Below are 20,440 nucleotides of genomic sequence, written 5' to 3'. Positions count from 1 at the left end.
AGGCAAGAAAGCAAAGCCACAATCTGGGAGAAAAAAAAAAAAGAGAGATTGTCTCTATCTGGTGTACCCACAGCTGCCATCAGTCACTCCTTACAGGAGACGGGCAGGCTGCTGCTAAGGCCCACTGGTTCACAGTTCATCTTCCCTCTTCCTTTACTCAGGGATTCCACTAAGAGCAACCCCACCCTTCAACTCCCATATTTTCCCTCCCTCATTGCATCAAAGCTTCAGAGAAATAGAAAGAAACTTGTCTTCATAAAACGTGTGAGAACCTCTGGCTGTGAGGAAAGATGTGTGTGTGTTGTTCTACTGTGCTCCATTTGATTTATGATTATAAAGCAATAAACAGCCATGGCTTGAGAGTCATAAGGAGTTTTGTGGAGATTTGATTTATTTTTCCCCCATATGCCCTGCTTTTCATTCCTTTTCTTGCCTCTTCCTTTTTCACTTCCTTGAACTGGAGGAGGCCGCCATGAGTGGTGAAATTTCTGACCAGATAGAATATCAAACATGTGCAGTCTCTTTAAGTAACCACTACATTGGCCCAAGAGATTGTAAATGGGCCAGCAAAGTGCATGCTCCACTAATGGCCAGTCAATAGCTTACACTTGCTAAAATATAAAAGCTATTCCTATCACCAAGCATTCAGTTAGGCAATCTTAAAAGATGGTAACCCCGCATGGCCTGTGTGAAATGCTCTAAGATAGTATGTATCGTAGAAAAGCTTTTTTTTTTTTTTTTTTTTAACTTCTTGGAAGGTTAAACATGTTCTCTTTCTTTCCTCCTTTCTTTCAGTATGAATGTCAATGGCATTTTAATTTTTCACCCTTCCCTCTCCCTTTGGCAACCATCAACCACTATTTTCTGTATCTATGGGTATGTTTTTGTTTTGTTTATTCTTTTTTAAAGATTCCACATGTAAGTGAAATCATACAATATTTGTCTCTGTGACTTATTTCACTTAGCACAATACCCTCTAGGTCCATCCATGTTGTCACGAATGACAATGTTTCATTCTTTTTTATTGCTGAGTAATATTCCTGTGTCTGTATATATCACATCTTCATCCATTCAGCCTCTGATGGACACTTAGGTTGCTTCCATATCTTGCCTATTGTAAACAATGCTGCCATGACCATAGAGGTGCATACATCTTTTCAAATTAGTGTTTTTGTTTTCTTCAGATAAATACCAGAAGAAAATTCCTGGGTCGTATGGCAGCTCTATTTTTAAATTTTTGAGGAACCCCCATACCGTTTTCCACAGTGGCTGCACCAACTTACAATCCCATCAGCTGTGCATGAGCTTTCCTTTTCTTCACATCCTCCTGGATACTTGATGTTGATTTATTGATGAGCCATTCTGACAGGGGTGAGGTGGTATGTTCTCTTTCTTGATGTATCTTCAGTTCATGAAGTTGTTTTGTGAATCTGACAATGAACTAAAACAATAATGAAATGCTGGGAGACGGTTGTTTCCCTTACGTATTTTAGCATCCTCCAGGCAGAACTAATAAATATTCAGCAAGTGATTACTTGGTACATCCCCAGTGCGTCCTTTGCATATCCGTGCCAGCTATCTTTCACAAGCAGTTTTACTTGGTAATTTACAGATGTACTGGCTGCACTCTGCACATGCCAGTATTACAGTAATTAGCTTAGGATGCAAACGATTTCTAAATTAAAGTTCTGGACTGGTAAAATTAAGAAAGCTGGGCAATCAACGTTGTAACTGGTAGACAATAAGTAAGAGGATAAATAACTAGGACAAGTCTTTTATCCCTACGTGCAAATCTGATAGCTATACACAGCACAGGTAAAATATAGGTCAACAATTAGAGGCAGGTGAAAGGGCCACTGTTCAGTGATTTAAAACCCCTCCCTTTCTCCTGCCATCCACATATAAACAGTATAATGGGCTGGGGGTCTGGCATTTTAGGGTACATGCAATCGGAGTGGTTTTAGCCACTCAAATTGATACAAGCGGATAAAACCCGGGCATTCTGCCCGAGCCACACAGGTGGGTCCTGGGAGGTGGATGGAGAAGGGGCAGCATCGGAGCGGGTCCACCCCGTGGGTGCGGCGTGGAGCCCCATCCTGGGACCCCAGGCTCCTCCCGGCCGCGCACAGGCGACAGAGACCTCCGACCCCCCTAGAGGAGAACAAAAGGAGCGAGGAGGAAAAAGACGAGCTGGAGACAGTGAACGGGAGTGGGAAGAGGAAGAGGGGAGAGGAGCGGGTAGAGCGAGAGGAGCGGAAGAAGAGGAGGGAGGAGAGACGGGCGGAGGAAGGGGAGGAAAAGGGAGGAAAAGAAAAAGGCGGCGGAGGAGAACGGGCCCGCCCCTGCCGGCGTCCGCCTCGGCTCCCAAATCCAGGCCGGCTCTCCCAAGGCCGCTGCCGCCTCCTCGCGTTTCTGGGCTGCAGCGAAAACGCCGAGGCTCCGGCGGCCCCAGCTCGCGCGCCCCCGCACCGCCGCTCAGCCCCGCGCGCGCCCCGCCCGCGCGCTCCCGCGCGCCGGGCATGCGCAGTGGGCGGCGCCGCTCCGGGCCGCCTCTGAGGCGGAGAGTAGGAAGCGCGAGCGCCGGGCTGTCAGTGAGCGTGGGGCCAGCGAGCGAGTGACCGGCTCCGGCTGCCGCTCCGCGCCGCTCCGGCCCGACTCTCCCCGGCGGTCGCCGCTGCCGCGCCTCCTCGCAGTGACCTCCGCTGCCGACCCGCGTCCCCCGCCGGGGGTCGCCCGAGACCCCACCGCCCCTCCCCCGCCCGCTCCCCCACCCGGCCCTCCCCGGCTGCTGCTCCCCGGCGAAGGCAAGAGGTGGTTGGGGGGGACCATGGCTGACGTTTTCCCGGCTAACGATTCCCCGGCGTCTCAGGACGTGGCCAACCGCTTCGCGCGCAAAGGGGCGCTGAGACAGAAGAACGTGCACGAGGTGAAGGACCACAAATTCATCGCCCGCTTCTTCAAGCAGCCCACCTTCTGCAGCCACTGCACCGACTTCATCTGGTAGGTGCGCGCGGCGCGGCGCGGCGCGGGGCGGGGCGGGGCGGGGCGCGCGGGCCGCCACTCGGGACCCCTGTCCCGGCGCCCGCCGCGGGGGCCAGCCCTTCCCGAGCCCGGGTCCTCTCCGGGGGGACCCGCGCTCCCCCCACCCCGAGTCCAGGCGGGTCCACTCCAGGGCTCACTCACTCGGGGAACTTGGAGAGCCGGCGGGAGTCCGAACTCTCTCGCCCGGCACGACTGGCGCGCGCCCGGGGCCGCTGTCACACGCGGGCAGGACTCTCGGGGAAGTCACCGCCGGGTCACACACCCCCTGCCGCAGGAGGGAGGCTGGCCGCGCGCGGTGGTGACACTGAGCCCCTCGCCGGTCCAGCGCCCGGGTCTCCCCAGGCGCGCCCGCCCTCGGGGCAGACACCGGAGGCAGCCGGTGGCTGGGGTGTGAGCACCGGGGAAAGTGAAAAGGAGAATCCAGAGGGCAGAGTCTCCCGGAGAACAAGCCTGGGAGTAATTGCTGGAGCCGCGGCGGTTTCGCCGCGCGGTCCAAGTTGTTGGCGAGTCAAGCTGAGCGCATTCGGGGGTGGGGGTGGGGTGTATTTTGTGATTCCCATTGGGCGTGGACTCCCCTGGAACCTTGGGTCCCCGCGTACTGTAGCTTGTATCTTGCTGGGCACGGAAAGACTTTGACTTTTCTGGGTGAGCCCAAAGAGGAGACGCAACAAACTGTTGAAAGCTTGCAGTGGGGGAGGGGGAATTAAAACAGAGCTAGCGGATGGCAGAAGGACAGAGGGAGTAATTTAAAATAGACCCTGTCAACACGAGATTAGACCTGTAACCCTGTCGATGAGGACAGAGTCCTTATTTAAGAAAAATACTGTAAAGGCTGGAGGTGTCAGTGTTCAGGTAATTTCTAATTAACTCAGCTATTAATTTGGGGGCGGGGGGCTTCGGGGGCTGGGAGAATTGATAAATGGGTGGGCTTCAGGGGGCTCTGGACCCTGTAAAACTGGGTGACATTTTTTTTTCTGAGATAATTACAGCTCATGAACTGATTCTCAAAAGATCCGTGCCTCTCCCCGCAAAAAAAAAAAACAAAAAAAAACAAAAAAAAAAAACCCAAAATGTTTAGAAAGCTGGAACTAAGGGAACTCAAGGTGCTCCAGTCTGAGGAGGAGCTATAATTGTTTTAATTTCAGGTGGCCACGCTGCCTCTTCTACCTCTTGTTCATGGATGCGTTCCAAAGCTCCCCAAGTCAGAGCTGTGGTTAGATTTCCTTAGCTCTCACCTCTCTTAGGGATGGATGGAGCGCTGCACCAGGGTGACAGTGCTACAGGAGGTACCCTGCCACCAGCTGGCTGTGTGGCATATGTATCTTGTTGGGACCCTAGGGAGAAGTATGGGTGGCTCTGTGTGAAACATCTCAAAGGGCGAATTCCACAGAAGTGGTGGTAATCAGGTGCTTAGCTTTTTTTTATGGACGGTTTTATTTGAATCCATCACACTTGGGGAAAATCATCTCTAAGGGAGAGCCTCACAAACGTGGTGCTAAGAAGGTGCTTACTTTTTCCTTTTCTAGAAATTTTCTCAAAAGTACACTTTTATGAAAGAAAAGCACAGCCACCTCTATGAATGATTTCTACCATGTAGCCAGCCTATGAAGCAGTGCTGCACATAGGAGTGGATAATTGTCGATAAGGTTATTTAAAAAGTTCTCGGAGCATCAGGGCAAGGAGAGGATACTGCATTTAGTTAAGGGGAGGTCTTCAGCCTCCCATGCCAACTGTGAAACTCCATTAAAAGGAAAGAGGCTGCTGATGACTTTTGCAGCAAGTAGGTGAGTTAGAAAAGGGACGGCAGCTTACACGGCCAGGCTAGCTAATGTCTTTCCACTACTAGCTGCCCTGAAGGATCAGCCCCTGGTGAACTGATGTGGCATGTCAGGTCACCAGGTGTAAGGTGAGGTGGAAAAGAAAGGTCTCCCTGTCTTCTTCCTGAGGAATCCCTGCAACCTTTCTCCACTGAACTGTAAAGCACCCACTTGGAAGTTCCAGGCAAATATTCACCAGGCTTGTCTAGTAGTGGTTTTCATTTTTGTTTCATTATTGTTTCTCTGGGTTCTTGATTTATGAGTTGTATTTAAATATTAAAGCACTGATATTTTGAAACCAAAATGTTTGGGTTTTAAATATTTTTTTTACAGGGGATGACTAAGTTAATTATGAAGATATATGAAGTGCTTTGTAAATTGAAAATGCTATGTAATGCAAGAGATTATGGCTAATAACCTTCTGAAAAAAATTAGCGCAGTTCATCTGTAGTTGGAACGGTGTTTGCAATTGAATGCCCATGTCAAGTTTCTCTGCTTAGAGAGTAAATTCTCTAAAGTAATTTACAAGAACAAAATAGCCTCTGTATGTGCTTCAAATGCTATTGGCTCTCAGTAAAAATTAGATCATAATCTCAAATGCAAACAGGAATGATACTTTGTAAAATCTGGCTCCTTTAGGCCAAAATTTAATGTTAAGGGTGGTGCTGTTTGGCAATTTCTAGACAAATAATATTTTAAACAAATTCGTAACAAATGACAAAGCCACTTTTTAGCTATCTTTAGGGAGAAAAAAAACGATTTTCAATTGGTCTTTAGAGACCAAATTAAGCCACTGCCATAAGGTCCTTCATGTTATTTGAACATTGTAGCCAACTACTTTGAATATACAATTATGTTCTTGAAACTTAAGTATTGATAACAATGTAAAAAGTAAGACAGAACCTTGATACTTTGAAGTAGTCCAGTGAGCCTTTAGAGGCCGGGTAGATTTCATTCAAAGTTGAATTTACACAGTAAGCCGTTCAGGCCTGTTTTTCCTATCAAATCACTGGGTTTTATGTACAAACCTTTAACTGTGTAGAATACTTTGTCATATAATTGGCTTAAAATATGGCATCCAACCCAAAATATGTTAAGATAATTTTGTTCTTGTTTGTTTTTCAGGGGGTTTGGGAAACAAGGCTTCCAGTGCCAAGGTAAGCTGCCACGTTGGATTTTATTTTAAAGTACAACATGAAATAAGCATTCCAAACAGGAACAGTATTTCCACTCATCTTTTCCTTGTCATCCAAAACATGTATTTAGATATTTTCAAAATATAAGGCCCAAAATATTGGGCCTTAAAAAAAAAATCAGGTGGTATTGCCTGGTAATTGCATATAGAGCTGACTTTTTTCTCATTGGGGGGAAAAACCCTTCCTGTAATTTTATCTTTTGCCAAGAACATTCTGTCAGAAACTGCTGTCTTTGTGTGGGTGTTAAGAAAAAAATGGAATCACTTTGTAATCGTGTGACTTTCTTCCTTCATTTTTATTGTTCATCTTATGTATACATTGGGTTGGACTCCTAACTAATTTTAGGCCATACATTATGCTAGTAAGGTTTTTTTTGCTGCTTACTGATTGTCATCCAAAACAAAGTTTGCACATCTTAAAGTTATGCAGAAAATTGGATAATGACTGGTTACTGTAGTATGAGGCAGTTTTCTTTCAGCTTAAATATGTGACAACATGATACTATCCATTTCATCTAGAAAGAAATCAGTCTCTTTCTCTGATTTGTAGTAGCATTTCACACACATCAAATATCAAACTTTTCATACTCGCCATTTGTTTATAAACGTTTTTTTTTAAGCCATTTTGTATAATAGCTTGTGAAGGCATTCCAGCTTGATTAGCCCACCCTCTGGCTCTCTTGCTCACCATTTATATTATGTTTATTTAGTCTGGTTACATTTCCCATCTGGGCATAGGTTTATTAGGGCAAGTGGAAAGTACATCCTAGCCTGGAAAATATTATCCTAACACTGTTTAATATTAAGCACATTAGACACATTTTGTGACTTTAAAATTGTTAGTAAGTTAATTACCTCTAAAACCTTCCACAAATTTGTGAACTTGTTTCTTATATACATTTCCTGAACATTCTAGATGCAGTTATTTTATGGTATAATTATTCATTAAAACTCTCTGCCTTTGTTCGCATTGTGCTTAAATCCCTGTTGAAGAAATCATTTTGAGTTACATTGGGAAATCAAGGAATTTTCCTTTAAAAAAGAATAAAGAGAAAGGCGTGTATGCACCAGTCCCTTTATAAAAGATGAAAGGAAAACGTAGCTTTTTCCATTTCTCAAAGTTGTGGTCCTGAGCTTCATTGGCAATGTTTAAGCCTAGACTTGAACATGGTTTCAGGAAGCTTAAAGATTTAAACTTGTGATTTTGGGCTAATGTGATTCACATCTACTGTTATTTTTGGTGATGTGTTTGGGTGGGGACCTATGGAAACTTAAAATATTTACTAAAATTATCCAGTATAAAGTGGGTATGTTATGTTAAAAAAAATTATCATTTTCTGCATACAAAGAAATCAAGATAAGGTTGATCCCTTTTAGACCAGCTCATCTGAGCAAATTTTGATGGTGAAATCAAAAAGCGGATGCATTCATAGGCTGCAACGGGACCTAAATGGTTTCCCCAGAGCACGTCTATTGAACTTTAAGTGGATTTAGCAGACGAATAGTCTCTGTCAGCCTAACTCCCTTTTACTTAAATTATAAAAGTGCTACAAAAATTATAGCTACTGTATGAAAAAATAAAACTGTACGCCCTTATCCCTTCCCACCCTCAGGGATAACTTCTATTTAAGATATCCATTCATTCACTCAGTTGCACATACTTTATTTTTTAAAAAGAGATCAAACTTCTAATCATTCTGCAACTTAATTTTTTCCCTCAGCAGTATGTGGTGGATATCCTTCCATGTCAAAACATTAGTTCTACCTTATTCTATTTAGTGATTGCGTGTACGGATATACCATTTCTCTACTGATGGATATTTTCATTGTTTCTAAGTTCTTACTAGTACAAATAGTTGTCGATAATATCCTTGGACACTAGTATAGGTATTTCTACAATAGATACCTAGAAGTGTGTGTGTACATTTAAAATTTTAATGAGCACAGCTAGGTTGCTCTCCAAATAGGTTCCAATGTACATTTTCAGTATTGCTCTATGAGAAGTACCCCTTTCGCCTCACTCTTACCAGTATTGGGCAGTCGCAGTCGGGATGTTTTTGCTCTGGTAGGTGAAAAGGGGCTTTTTGTTGTTTTTAATTTTCATCTCCTGGGTGAGGTCGAACAGTTTTTCAAACATGTTTAGCCATTTGTAGTCTGTGAATTGCCTTACTTTACCTGATATTTGAATTCAGGATTTACAAATGAGACAATTTAGAGCAGTGACGAGGTGCTTTGTGCACTGTTCTCTGCATTGGTGAAGAATTAAACCTCAGATCCCTTTAATGAGTTCCCTTACGGCATTTACAGATTTTAATTCACAGAAACCACGTCAAGTATAAACCGATTCGTAACATTCTATCTGCTTGTTACGTTCTACTTAGTATGTTATTCTGTTTGACTTTGAGTAGGCATATGCTAATCCATTATATCTATTATTTGATGTAACCTAATGAGATGTTAGCTCAGGACAGTGCTTTTTAAATGTACGAATAATAAGTTTCCCAACATTTCCTAGTAAGGTGCTCTCCTTGCAATTAATTTTTCTAACATCTGACCATTTTAGCGTGTTTTCTCAATGGTCTCTAACTTTTAAACTTTTCCTTTTGGCTCTGTTTGATAGTCTCATTCAGGAGAAAAACCCATTCTTACCCTTGCTTTTATCTGTTCACCCTCTGGAGATGGCAGCTAGAGATTAAAACTGCTTTTTTATTATTCCTTATTCATCAGAGTATTCTTACCTGCTGGAGGCAGTGTCTTCTAGCTCTTAGTATGTTGTGTTGCTTTGGTCTGTACAGAAAATATCTGTACTTATACGTTTTAAAACCAGGGGTGCATATGCTTCCACTACACATTCATGTAGTGGGATAACTTTCAATCTGAAATGTCTGCCATCATTTTACTTAGTAAGTGTTAAGTAAGATTTGTAGAAATAAGTGAGTTTTAGTCCTTACAACGGGGTTTGTAACCTGCCATTTATAACACATATTTTACAAGCATGTATAAAAAGCATGTAAGGTTTTTTCCCACTTCTTCCCTTTTGAAAGTATGCAGCATGAGTGGAGGCGGAAAACTTTTCTGAAGAGAGATTTATTGGGTCATTCCCACTTTCATTTAGTGGTCTCCATACCCTTCTTATATCAAAGTACAGCCCCGAAAACAGACATTACCAGGGCAAGTAACATAGGAGGATCCTGTAGTGAGAGTTTGCTTCCTGAAATAGTGAAACCAAGGGCCTTAAACACGGGGGAGAAGAAAGAAGGGTGCAGGGCAGATCTAGAAGCCATAACACGTTTTTCTGAAGGTTCTTAGGGGTGAAGACAAGCATGTCCCTTTATATTGCAGATCTGAAATGACAGTCTCAAATTTGCCTTCTGATTTTTGTTTGGCATAACATCCTGTTGGTTTGCGTGTTCTGCTCTGTGCTTATTTCCCTGAGGCTAGCAGAGAGCTGGTCCTTGCCCATATATTCTTTTCAGAGAAAGAGGGAGAGAGGGAACTCAGCTTGTCTGGCTTGGTCATTGATGAAGTTGATTCAAACTCGGAAGATCTGTCTCCAGTCGGGGTATTTTCTGTCCTGCACTGGCTGCTTCCAGAAGCATTTGACCCAAAACAGAAGGATCCACCGAGCTGCTCAAAGGTTCTCTCTTCCTCTGGGGCAGTCTTATCGACTACTTTACTGCTGGAAAAGGGGATGAGCCAACTCTATTTTTTTTTTCCTCCTCAGTTAGCAAGCTCCATGTGCTTCTCTAGTTACAGTGACAGAAACAGCCTCTCCAAATGTGACCTGCTTATTAGGCATGCCAAACCGTTACTCACATAGTCTGTTACAGCTGGTTCACTTCGACACATTTTTCCTGCCTTTTCTATTCTTTCCCTTTTGTTTAATGCCACAAATTAAAATGTACAGCTCACCCAGGCTCTTTGGTTAGGATCCCCTAAAAAGACAGCATCCCAGTCTCCACCAATGACCGTGTTCAACAGGAGACGGGGAGACTCCGAATGAATGACACCGGGTATTTGAGGGCTCTGCAGGGAATCCACATTTCCGTGCTTTCATCTGCTGCTGTGAAGCAGTTTTGAATCTTGAACCATTTCCCTGCGAAGAACATAAGAAACTCTGTACTTAACCTGCAACTCTCACTGAAGCTCTGTATTTTTTCAGGCTTAAAAAGCAGTTTGCGGTTGCTGATGACATTCCATTTTGAAGGCCTGTTTCAGGGTAGATATTTCCATCAGCTCACCTGAGCAGGATGGTGTCTTATGTTCCTTCTGTAAGAATGCAAGTTGATGTTTGAGGGAAGAAGAAACAAGAACAAGTCCCCCTTGGCTGTGTAAGCTGAGGAATTCTGGAAAACCAGGCCAATTCAAAGGAGGGTGACCTTTAACAGAAAGGGGACTGAGCTGGCAGCTTTTCAGGAAACGAGGTTTAGTGATTCCCATCCCAGCCTGTAGTGTGGACACCCAGGGCCAGGAGACAGCAGGGGGCTGGGGGCCGTGTTGGGCTGAACTGTGAGGCTGGCCCCCTTTAATTGTGTTTGTCCTGCCTGTGTCCTGGATCAGCTGACCACCCCGAAACTCAGCCAGCCTACTGATTATCCAAGGTGATGCCAGGATTTTCTATCCTTCGTCTTTAAAATGGGGGTCAGCATCTTGGCACCCCACTTCTCACTGGTTACTCCCCCCAAATTAGAAGCTACGTTAACTGTAGATGAAATCTGGGGATGTCTTGACAATTCCAAACAGAGGCCCACGGGAGTATAATTTGAAACTGGGAGGTTTTGTGCTGAGGTCAGATCAAAGCATTATTTCAGCTTCAGAGATGAAATTGTCAGTGATACCTAAAATAGAGGAAAGTGCAGTGGAGGTGGGCAGTTAGAATTGCTTTTTCAATAGCTTTTTCTTTTTTTCTCCTCTGCATTAATACTTGTTAGAAATAGGGACACACGGGCAAAACTAGTGCTGAGGATTCCCATTTGGTGCTGTATACTGTGTTTCCCGGAAAATAAGACCTAGCCGGACAATCAGCTCTAATGCGTCTTTTGGAGCAAAAATAATATAAGACCCGGTCTTATTTTAATTTACAAAAATTAATATAAGACTGGGTCTTATATTATTTTTTGCTCCAAAAGACGCATTAGAGCTGATTGTCCGGCTAAGTCTTATTTTCCGGGAAACATGATACTTGGCATGAAGTGATTTGATCCGTGGCTTTTGGAATCATACTTAGTACATTAAGGGAAAGTTTTATTTTATTCACATACACACATCCCCACCAAAAGCTGAAGCTGTAGCATATGAAGTAATTATTTATCCCACTAAGCAGCAGAAAACTCATATTTTTGAGGATGAATCTGACATTTAAGTTTCCTTTTATGATGAAATGGTTTAGTGCCCTCTGAGTGTTTCACTCTCCTGGATGTTATTCAAATTTCAGTATTTAGGCACATGAACCCTTAGCCTGCTCATTTCTGTTCCTTCAGACTGTTCTGATGTCCAAATAACATTCATTTCAGACCTCTCCCATCAGAGGCAGCCTGGCTCCTTCGCAGGACGTTCGGTCTCTTAAATCCTGCTGTCTAGCTTTTTCAGACTGATCTAAGGATGTTTTCCTTCTTCCCACCCTCCCAGTCATTCTGAATAAGTTGCAGTTTCCCAGAAAGTGTTTTCTCCTTTTGTCAGTTCTTCCCCCAACCCCGTTTTGCCTGGAGTAACGCCTGTTGCACCTGTGAGTTTTAGCCTGCACTTGAGCTCAGACCTGCACCATCCTCCTGCCAGTCTGGGTCGCCCTGTCCTGCGACCCTCCCCCGTCTCTTGTCTGTTTCCTCTGCCAGCCTTGAGTACATGGACTAAGGCTGCTTTTTTTCTATGTCTCCAGTGTTGAACGCAGTCCCTGGCGTTTGGTAGACACTATGTAAATATTTGTTGGGTGTATGACTATGTAAATATTAGGAGAGAGATGATTGTCCATAACCAGAAGGATCACAGTGACTTCTGCCTGCCTGCCTTTTTTCTTCTTTTAAATCTAATTTAAAATCCAAAGTTAGGTCAACTAGGGTAGACCTTTAGATGGCTTAAGAAAAAGTACTTTCTGAAGCAAAGCATACTTATTCGAAACACGGAGCAGAAAAAATTAGTTTGTATCTGTAATAAGTTAATATGCAATGCTAAACTTAAAAAATTAGTATAATAAGAAGAAACCACTTAATGTGACATCCTCTCTTTAGGAAAGTACCAAAGCATCAGAAATGAGTCTTATTGCCACAAATGAAACAAGAACATTTTGTGGACTCCAGCAAGCGGGGCGGGGGCTGGGGGGGAGGGGGGTGTCCTGGGTATAGGGGAAAATGAAAACCAGTTCCAGTACCCGTGTTTGCTGCAGTTATTTAAATGTTCTGTTTTACTTCAAGGTTGCTAATAACTGAAACCAGATTGTCATGCTCCAGAGGGAACAGTAGCTCGACTTCACTGGTTCTGGTCTTCTTCACCTTCTTGTACCTGAAAGGTTTCTGTGCCTTGTGAGAAGGGGTGCGAGGGGCAGTAGAGACGCTGGCGGAGAACTGTTATAACTGAATTACAATCACTTTAAAGGTTTTATTCAATTGAAAGGGAGGACAAACTAATATTTATCAAATGGTGCAATATGCTGGACATTTAGCTCTCACTAGATACTTTTGTTCCAAAAGCACCCCAGGAAGCACGGGCTATCATCCCCTTTTTAGAAATGGGGGTGCTGAACTCACCAGGCTGGTGGGGGGGGGAGCATGGGTTCAGATTCTGACAGTTGTGCAGAAAACAGTTCTTAAAGCCAAATGGAAACTTCTCGGGTACTTACAAAGCCTGGATTTATGTCAGGAGAGGAAAGAATGATGCCATTAAGGGAAACATTTCTTGGTGACAGAGAATTAAGGCTTCACGGTCCTTATCTGTCTGTCAGAATTTCCATGACAAACCCTTTATTTCAGGTCTTGTTTTCTACCAAACTGTGAAACCTCATGTTAGACTTTAACCTGAAACATGAACATTTCAGTATCGGCATGTATTAAGTCAAATCTAATTGAAATTACTATAGCTACATTTTAAAAAAAAAACCCTTCTATTAAATTATGCAAAGGGAAAAATGGTTTCTGGAAATAGATTTCTATCAAACACTGGAATGGAGGGGAGTGATTTGATTGTCAGCACAAGATAGGAATTATTTAAGAACAAGTTCATAAAGTCAGATTAGCACGAGGGCAGTTCATCTTTAATGCTTTCACTTGCTGTGGTTTTCCCCCCCCAGTATCTATACTTCTCTAGTTTTGACATTTGGGGAAATACAGATCCATTGTATGATCTGGGGTGTCTCCAGTAGGTAGTTAGGAGATAAATAATGAGGGTGGAAATATGGGACGTGAAGGTGCTACAAATAAGTGTAGCTCCAACTTGGACAAACTTGTATGAGATGGGGTACGAGGAGAGTGCTGTTAACAGCTGAATTCTGAGAGCACGATTCTATTGTAGAAATTTTCTAACTCCTGTCAGTGTCAGTTACTCTGTCGGTGAGATCATGACCGTGTAGTGGTGTGTACAGTGGCTCACGTACAGCAGTGGCACGAAGTCCATGATGCAGAGATTTTCCTACACTTGAAACACAATGACAATCACCCATGAAGTGCTTACTCTTAAACACTGTTCTAAGCACTTTTCATTAACTCCTTTGATCCTCAACACCAGTTCTGAAAAGGATAAGCACTATTATCCCCATTTTACAGCTGAGGAAACAGGCACCGAGGCACAGAGTAGTTGAGCCACTTGCCCAAGGTCACAGTTAGAAAATGGACCCTCTGGGTCCAGACTCCATGCTGTTAACCCAAGCGCTTGTCTGCTGCCTCACGGTTCCCCCTTTGTCTTGTCAGACTTAAACTACACCACGAACTTGATGTTGGAGTGGTGGGAGAATGAAGTTGTTCAACTCGGTATCACTTACCGTGCTTACTACCTGTCGTGGGAGATTATGTCAGGTCCGTGGACCTCGGTTGTATCTATATTGTGCCAGACACTGCAGGGCATGGGATCAAGTCTGGCAGCTTAGCGTGAAAGAACTAGATGGAAACAAGGTATAGTAATATAAGTCTGAGTGAAATAGTGTTGGAGCATGTGAGGAAGAGGAAGGTATCTTCTGGGCTCATTAGGAGGTGGCTTTTTATTTTAGAACCCTAGTTTTATTATCCGGAGGTGGCTTTGCGCTTTAGAGGATGCACTGAATCCCCTTTGATTGGAGAGATGGGGGGGAGATGTTCTAAAGTGAGGAAATAACACGAACAAAAAGGAGAGGGATTTAAGTGCCCCGTACATTCAGGGTGCAGTATGGACCAGGAGGCAGGCCAGACTGAGGTGTCAGTGCCAATCCCCAAGCCCCAAGGAAAGAACAGATTGGAGAAATGTATGTGGAGCTACTGCATGCTTTTCCCCACATACTGGTTCTTCACTAATACATCATTTCCTTTTTGTATCTTTTTGTTTTTATTTTTAAGTCATGCTCATTTTTTTTCAGAAAAGTGTTGCAATTACAGGAGATTCAAGCTTGTATCTCCACGAAAGATACATTGTATCGAAGCTTAGAAAATAACTTCTTGTTTTAGAAAATGTGCTGCTTTGACACTATTCCAAAGATGTCTACTGTTACGAAACTGGTACTCCCAATCACAGCACCACGTTGGAAGTCCAGGGTCTTACAGCATGGAAATTACGTGACTGAAGGTGATTCACTGAGTTATATTTGACATGTTCAAATGCATTGGTAAGGGAAATGATAAAGAAAACATTTAAATACTTAAAATTAGCACTTGGTACTTTAGAAACTGAATACTGACTTATTCCATCCAAATTTCTGGTTCATTATCAGTACTTCTCCATGGGGTAAACTCAGGAGAAGGTGTTATAACCTTTGTAAAGGATGGTAAAGCAGACTACCCCAGGTTGGAGTGGAAAATGGATTTTCATCTGGATTTCAGAGTTCAAAATAAAACTTCACATAAGACTGCTACCGGTACTATGCTGACACATACTTACGATATGCCACCATTCTGTGGGAGCTGGCATTCCCCCTACCCCTGCAGGGACGTGGAGGCTAGAGCTGAGAGAAGCTAAGGAGCTTGCCTGTGGTCAGATGGCTTTAAGATCAGGCAGATTTAGTAAATGTGTTGAATCACAGTCGTTTTTCAGTATCTGAAGCTACAGATAAGTAGCCAGTCCCTTTTACTGCTCATCTCTTTTTGTTTTTTCTTCCCTCAGGCTTTCTGATAAAGTATGATGTGTGGTGCTGTTTGCTGCAGTTAGAATAAAACTCGCACTGATTCAAGATTGTTAGGCTCATGATTGTAAAGGCTTTTGTTAGCTTCCATTCAGATGTGTCTTCAGGGGCAGTAAATGAGCTTAAATTATTTTTCTGTTGAATTAATGTGCGTGACTATATATAACTATCTTAAAATGCGCAAATGGGAGATAACGCATTTTTTTCAAAGACTGTAGATATTGCAACCTGATTCTTAACTACTTACTATGTAGAGAGTAGTTTAAATCATACTTTCTTATATTCTGAGTAAAAGGTACTTTGCTTAATGCAGTTGTAATCATAAAAAGTTGTGCATTTAATAGGTGGATTATAAGATACCATGGTGTGAGTCATTTGCATAATAATTTTGAAATCTTCTTTTGAGTAAATCTAATTCTTTCACATGCTGAGTTAGTTTAATCACTAAAGTGATTTTTGTCACTTGAGTTTCACATTCATTACTTTGATCAGAGTGACTCATTAACATGGAAAATTGATCATTCTCCTATTTTGATTTAATTTCATCTCTCTACTACAGGTTTAAAAATCAAATGATCATAATTTTAAACAGTTCAGAAGTACTCAGGACAGACTTTTTTTTTTTTTGCACGTCCAAATTCAAGTTCAGGGATAAGGGCTGCGACATGTGTTGTCCTTATTTTCCCTTTTTGCTTAATTGCACCACAACACTTGCTGGTATTCAGTGGAGCTTGTGCCTGTGTGGTGCAAATGAACTTGCAAGATTGCATTTTATAAAGATTAATTCTTGAGCGGGAGCCAGAATTGTTGGTTTGCTTCAGACTTGCCATGGTAATCTAAGAGGAATCTAATGAAATGCTGTAGAAGAATAATTAAGATAAAAGGATAAAGGTACTAGAAAGCATAGGATAACTCATTGAGCAAGGCGCTGGGCTTGTTAAATTCTTCACTTACTATGATAATGGGAGGTGTAATAACACTTTTCATGGTTTTTAATTTAAAGCATAAGTTCGGGAAAAACAAGGCATTTGCGATACTTGGATAGGATCATTTGCGAAAGAGTGCTTTTGGCTGACTTGACTATTATGGAGGCCCGAGTTTTAGCTCACGATTCTGAAGTATATTGTTAACTTTTGGCTTTTGTTTGCATTTCCCATGTGTTCCTTGTATGTCAAGTTATATTTGATATTCTGTATATTTTGTCTTAACAGCCTGAAACTATGTGGAAACTTAGGATAACACACACACACACACACACATATATAATATATATAATATATATATATATATGTATATGTATGTATGTATGTATTTATTTGAAGTGCTAGAATATATTCAGGTCACATGGGCTAAACCTGTGGTCCCTAAGAACGAACCAGGATAGCTCTTATTAAATGTCGGATTTAATATTGCTTAAATTATATATTCATAGATGATAAAACACATGCTTGTGTTTACATGCAGGTTAGTAATCTAAATTCATACACATTTAAGTACGGCCCTGTGTTGACCTCCTTGCTGAATTCTGGAGATTCAGGAGGAAGAGCCATGTTCTTAGAACTGCATGTGTAGCAGAGGTCCTTGAATTGCCAGCTGTGGAGGTAGCCATGAGTTAAATGACTTACTGTAAATCCCACCACAAGAGTGTGGTCACCTAGGTCTCCATCTACCTGCTTCGATGTAGTGACGCTCTACCGACTAGATCTTCCTGCTTCTTGGTAGCTCAGAAACCTTTGTACTTATCAGTGCTTTGTACTCTTGAACCTTAGCGCTTTTGCCAGTGAGTATAGGTGCTCATCCAATAATCTCTATATTAAAAAGAAAAAAAACACAGGAAATTGCTAATAAAGCAGATACTAAATTCCTTCTGTTTTCTTTGAAAATGGGCAGTGCCTTTTGGAGATAAATATTCATCTTGATCTAAAGCATTGGAATTTTACTAAGTTTATCTTTTATAATTTACAGATAACCAGTCTGGTAATAACATATAAAGACCTCATTTAAAATATCATATTAAAAATCGTTAAGACTTTGCATTTGTATTGGAAAATTCACAGGCAAGGAAAATGACTTGAAATTATCAATTTTTTTAAACTTTTGTCTAATTTTAATTCTTAACATGATTCTTAGGGGACAGGCTACATCTGTTTCCTAGTCTACCATTGATCTTACATTGAGATATGACCCCAGCTGATTTCACATTTTGTATATTACCTAAAGTATGTACAAATCAATTAATATTTAGAAAATCTGCAAATGTGTATTTTCAGCCCCCTAAACAAGATTCAAATTGTGACTAAATATAACCACAGAGTTTATTATTTGGTAGTTTTGCCTTCTTAGTATAAGTAACCCCACCCTTAGAAATGAAATTATTTCTGGACAGTGGTACAGAAGTTAAACATTTATTTCCTATAGTTTTCGTGCTGTTGATTTGGGTTCTGATCTTGGAAATATAGCTACAATAAAGACACAAAATACATAAAATGGCAGATTTAGTGATAAATATGGACATTTGTGCATGCCTTTTTCAATATTCACTTTCTAAATCCATACACAATATGTAGCTTATCAATGTTTCTGGAAAATTTTCCTTTGGGTCCTGGATTTCTAAGTTGCTTCAAAGAGGAGCCCAAAAGGATGGCTCCTTTATTATCCCCTTGGTGAATTCCCCCACAATACAATTAGCCATCTTTATTACTTCCAAGAAGAGTCTTTGAACCACGCTCAAAATTTGGAAATTCTAGGTTAAAAACTCTCACTGCTGATTTGATGTGTATTAATAATTTTGAAAATTTCTCGCTAGGACTTAAGTGCTGAGGGTAGGAAGTTTCCAACTGACCTCCTTTATTGCGTGGGCTGTCTGGAACTTGTTGACTGTTGGGAACGATAGCCTTCCTTTTCAAATACCAGTTTCGCAGAAAAATCTGATGGTTCTGGGATGGGGAGCAGAGACTTGCTGCTGTTCCGTGAACAGAGACTTCTGCCAGCCACATCCCGTCCTCAAGTGACTAAGCCGTCTTTGGCTCTAACTGGAGTTCTCTCATCAAGCTCCTTCTTAAACCTTTGTTAGAAATAGTTGTTGTTGTTTCTGTTTTGTTTTTTTTCTCTTCAAAATTTTACTTTGAACTAATGTTAGACCCAGGAAAGTTGAAAAATGACACAGGGAGTTTCCATATATCTCTCACCCAGCTTCCCCCAGTGTTAACATCTTATATAGCCATAATGTAATTATCAACAGAAAATCAATTATTATTAACTAAACTACAATCTTTAAATATTCACCAGTTTTTCCACTAATGCCTTTTTTCTGTTTTAGGATTCTATCCAGGATCCCACATTGCATCTAATTGTTATTTTTCCTTTGTCTTGTGGTGTTTTTTTTTTTTTTTTTTTTTTTTTTTTTTTTTTTTTTTACCAAAGTTGTCCGGACTTAGTGTATCTGATCATGCATCCGTGCAATCAGATGTTTTTCTTAATCATAAATCAAACCACTCCTTTTTTTTTTTTAATTACTATCACCCTGGAGTAATATCATTGGGTGGGGTCAGCCTGCTAGGTGGTTGTCACTGAGTTATATTGCTTCTCGTTGTCGGGAATCTTATTCACAAGCAGGATAATAGGAATGGAAGCTGCTGAAGGTCAAGGATCTCAGCAGTTTGGTTTTTTCTGGAGAGATGAGCTGGGAATTCAGAGCTTCAGAGATCTAGAAAGCCAGCCTGTTGTTTTCTAGACTGCTTCTGTCCAATAGAATTTTGTGTGGTTGTAGGAATGTTGTAATCTGCGCTATCTAGTGTGGTAGCACCAGCACTGACTGTTAAGCACTTGAAATGTGGAACTGAATTATTATTTTATATTTAAAGTTTAAAGTTCAGTGGCCAGGCGTGGTGAGTGGCTACCATCTTGGAGAATCTAACTTGAGAGCATCTTTAGGGAGACATGGGATCATACTTTTTGAACCTTTCATTGTAAAATAAAACAGATATAGAAAACTTCACCCAAAAAATGTATGGTTTAATGAATTATCACAAAGACAACATTCCTGTAACCGTTACCCAGGTTGAATAGTAAAATGTGGCCAAATCCTCCATTTGCCTTGTTTCTTCCTCCACAGTAACCACTGTTGTGAATTTCAGGGCCATCACTTCGTGCATCTTTTACCACCACCCAGGTGGTTATGCTTAGACGCTGTAGTGTAATCGTGCACACTTAAAAATAATTGGAAGTGTCCTTGAATTTCTCGTAATCTACAGTGTCATTCTTTCTCTTATTCACTGAGGGGCGAGCTGGGGTTTAGGACCTGCGGAATTGCCCACGGAATTGTGCCGATCACTTGCTCGTGGTGCCCTGGACCATATTCCTCTGCCACTTGGCAGCTGGGTCGGAAGGTCTGATTGAGCGTACTCAGGTTCATTCGGGGTCGTATAGTTTCTAAGATGCCATTCTAACTTCCTGTGCCTGTTGGTGATATGTGTATTAATGTGGGAAAAAACACCAATGGAGTATTTTCCCATCAAATAAAGTATCCAAAATTGAGAACAGCTAACCTAGTTAAATTGATGTCAGTTAAATTTTGTGGCATACAGCATACAACATGCAAAGGGCTGCATGCTGCTTGTAGACAACAAGGTTGTCAGAGGGCTTTCTAAACGTGTGGTGTTCCTTATACCTCTGTAAAGTTTATTTTTTGCCAAGTACGTCTGTGGGCAAGAGGTGTTTGTGTGTACATGCGTGGGTGTGTGTCTGCCTGCTGGAGGTGGTGGAAAGAATTGCTAGTTGAATTGTGATGTAGCCATTTATTTGTCTAAACCTCATCCATATGACTGTACATACTTTTTTGCTCTTGGTCTTTTAATTTCCAACACAGGATCAAATCAGGCTTTAGAGCTACCGTGTTTCCCTGAAAATAAAACCTAACTGGAAAATAAGCCCTGGCATGATTATTCAGGATGACATCCCCTGAACATAAGCCCTAATGCATCTTTTGGAGCAAAAATTAATATAAGACCCAGTCTTACTTTCGGGGAAACACGGTACTTTGGTGCACTGGAATATCTGGGGGCAAAGCGAATAAGCACGTGAGAGGTTTAGTTT

The 20,440-nt window shown here is 41.9% G+C and overlaps 1 protein-coding gene across 2 annotated transcripts in view; it reads left to right on the top strand.

Annotated features, from left to right (window-relative positions):
* The first annotated feature begins 2,810 nt into the window (after window positions 1-2,810).
* Window positions 2,811-20,440, top strand: part of PRKCA (protein kinase C alpha) — a 376,168-nt gene continuing 358,538 nt past the window's right edge. Inside the window, exons 1-2 of one of the 2 annotated variants that reach the window (XM_033089264.1) lie at window positions 2,811-3,000; window positions 5,985-6,016. In XM_033089264.1, the coding sequence (XP_032945155.1) occupies window positions 2,828-3,000; window positions 5,985-6,016 (205 nt within the window). In that variant the 5' untranslated portion in view covers window positions 2,811-2,827. Of the gene's footprint in view, window positions 3,001-3,731; window positions 3,895-5,984; window positions 6,017-20,440 lie in introns of those variants that run through there. The other variant, XM_033089266.1, reaches the window with a different exon arrangement.

The sequence above is a fragment of the Rhinolophus ferrumequinum genome, chromosome 21 (assembly GCF_004115265.2).
Source record: "Rhinolophus ferrumequinum isolate MPI-CBG mRhiFer1 chromosome 21, mRhiFer1_v1.p, whole genome shotgun sequence".
NCBI lineage: Eukaryota > Metazoa > Chordata > Mammalia > Chiroptera > Rhinolophidae > Rhinolophus > Rhinolophus ferrumequinum.
The sequence above is the reverse complement of the archived record's forward strand: the minus strand, read 5'-3'. Positions and strand labels throughout refer to the sequence as shown.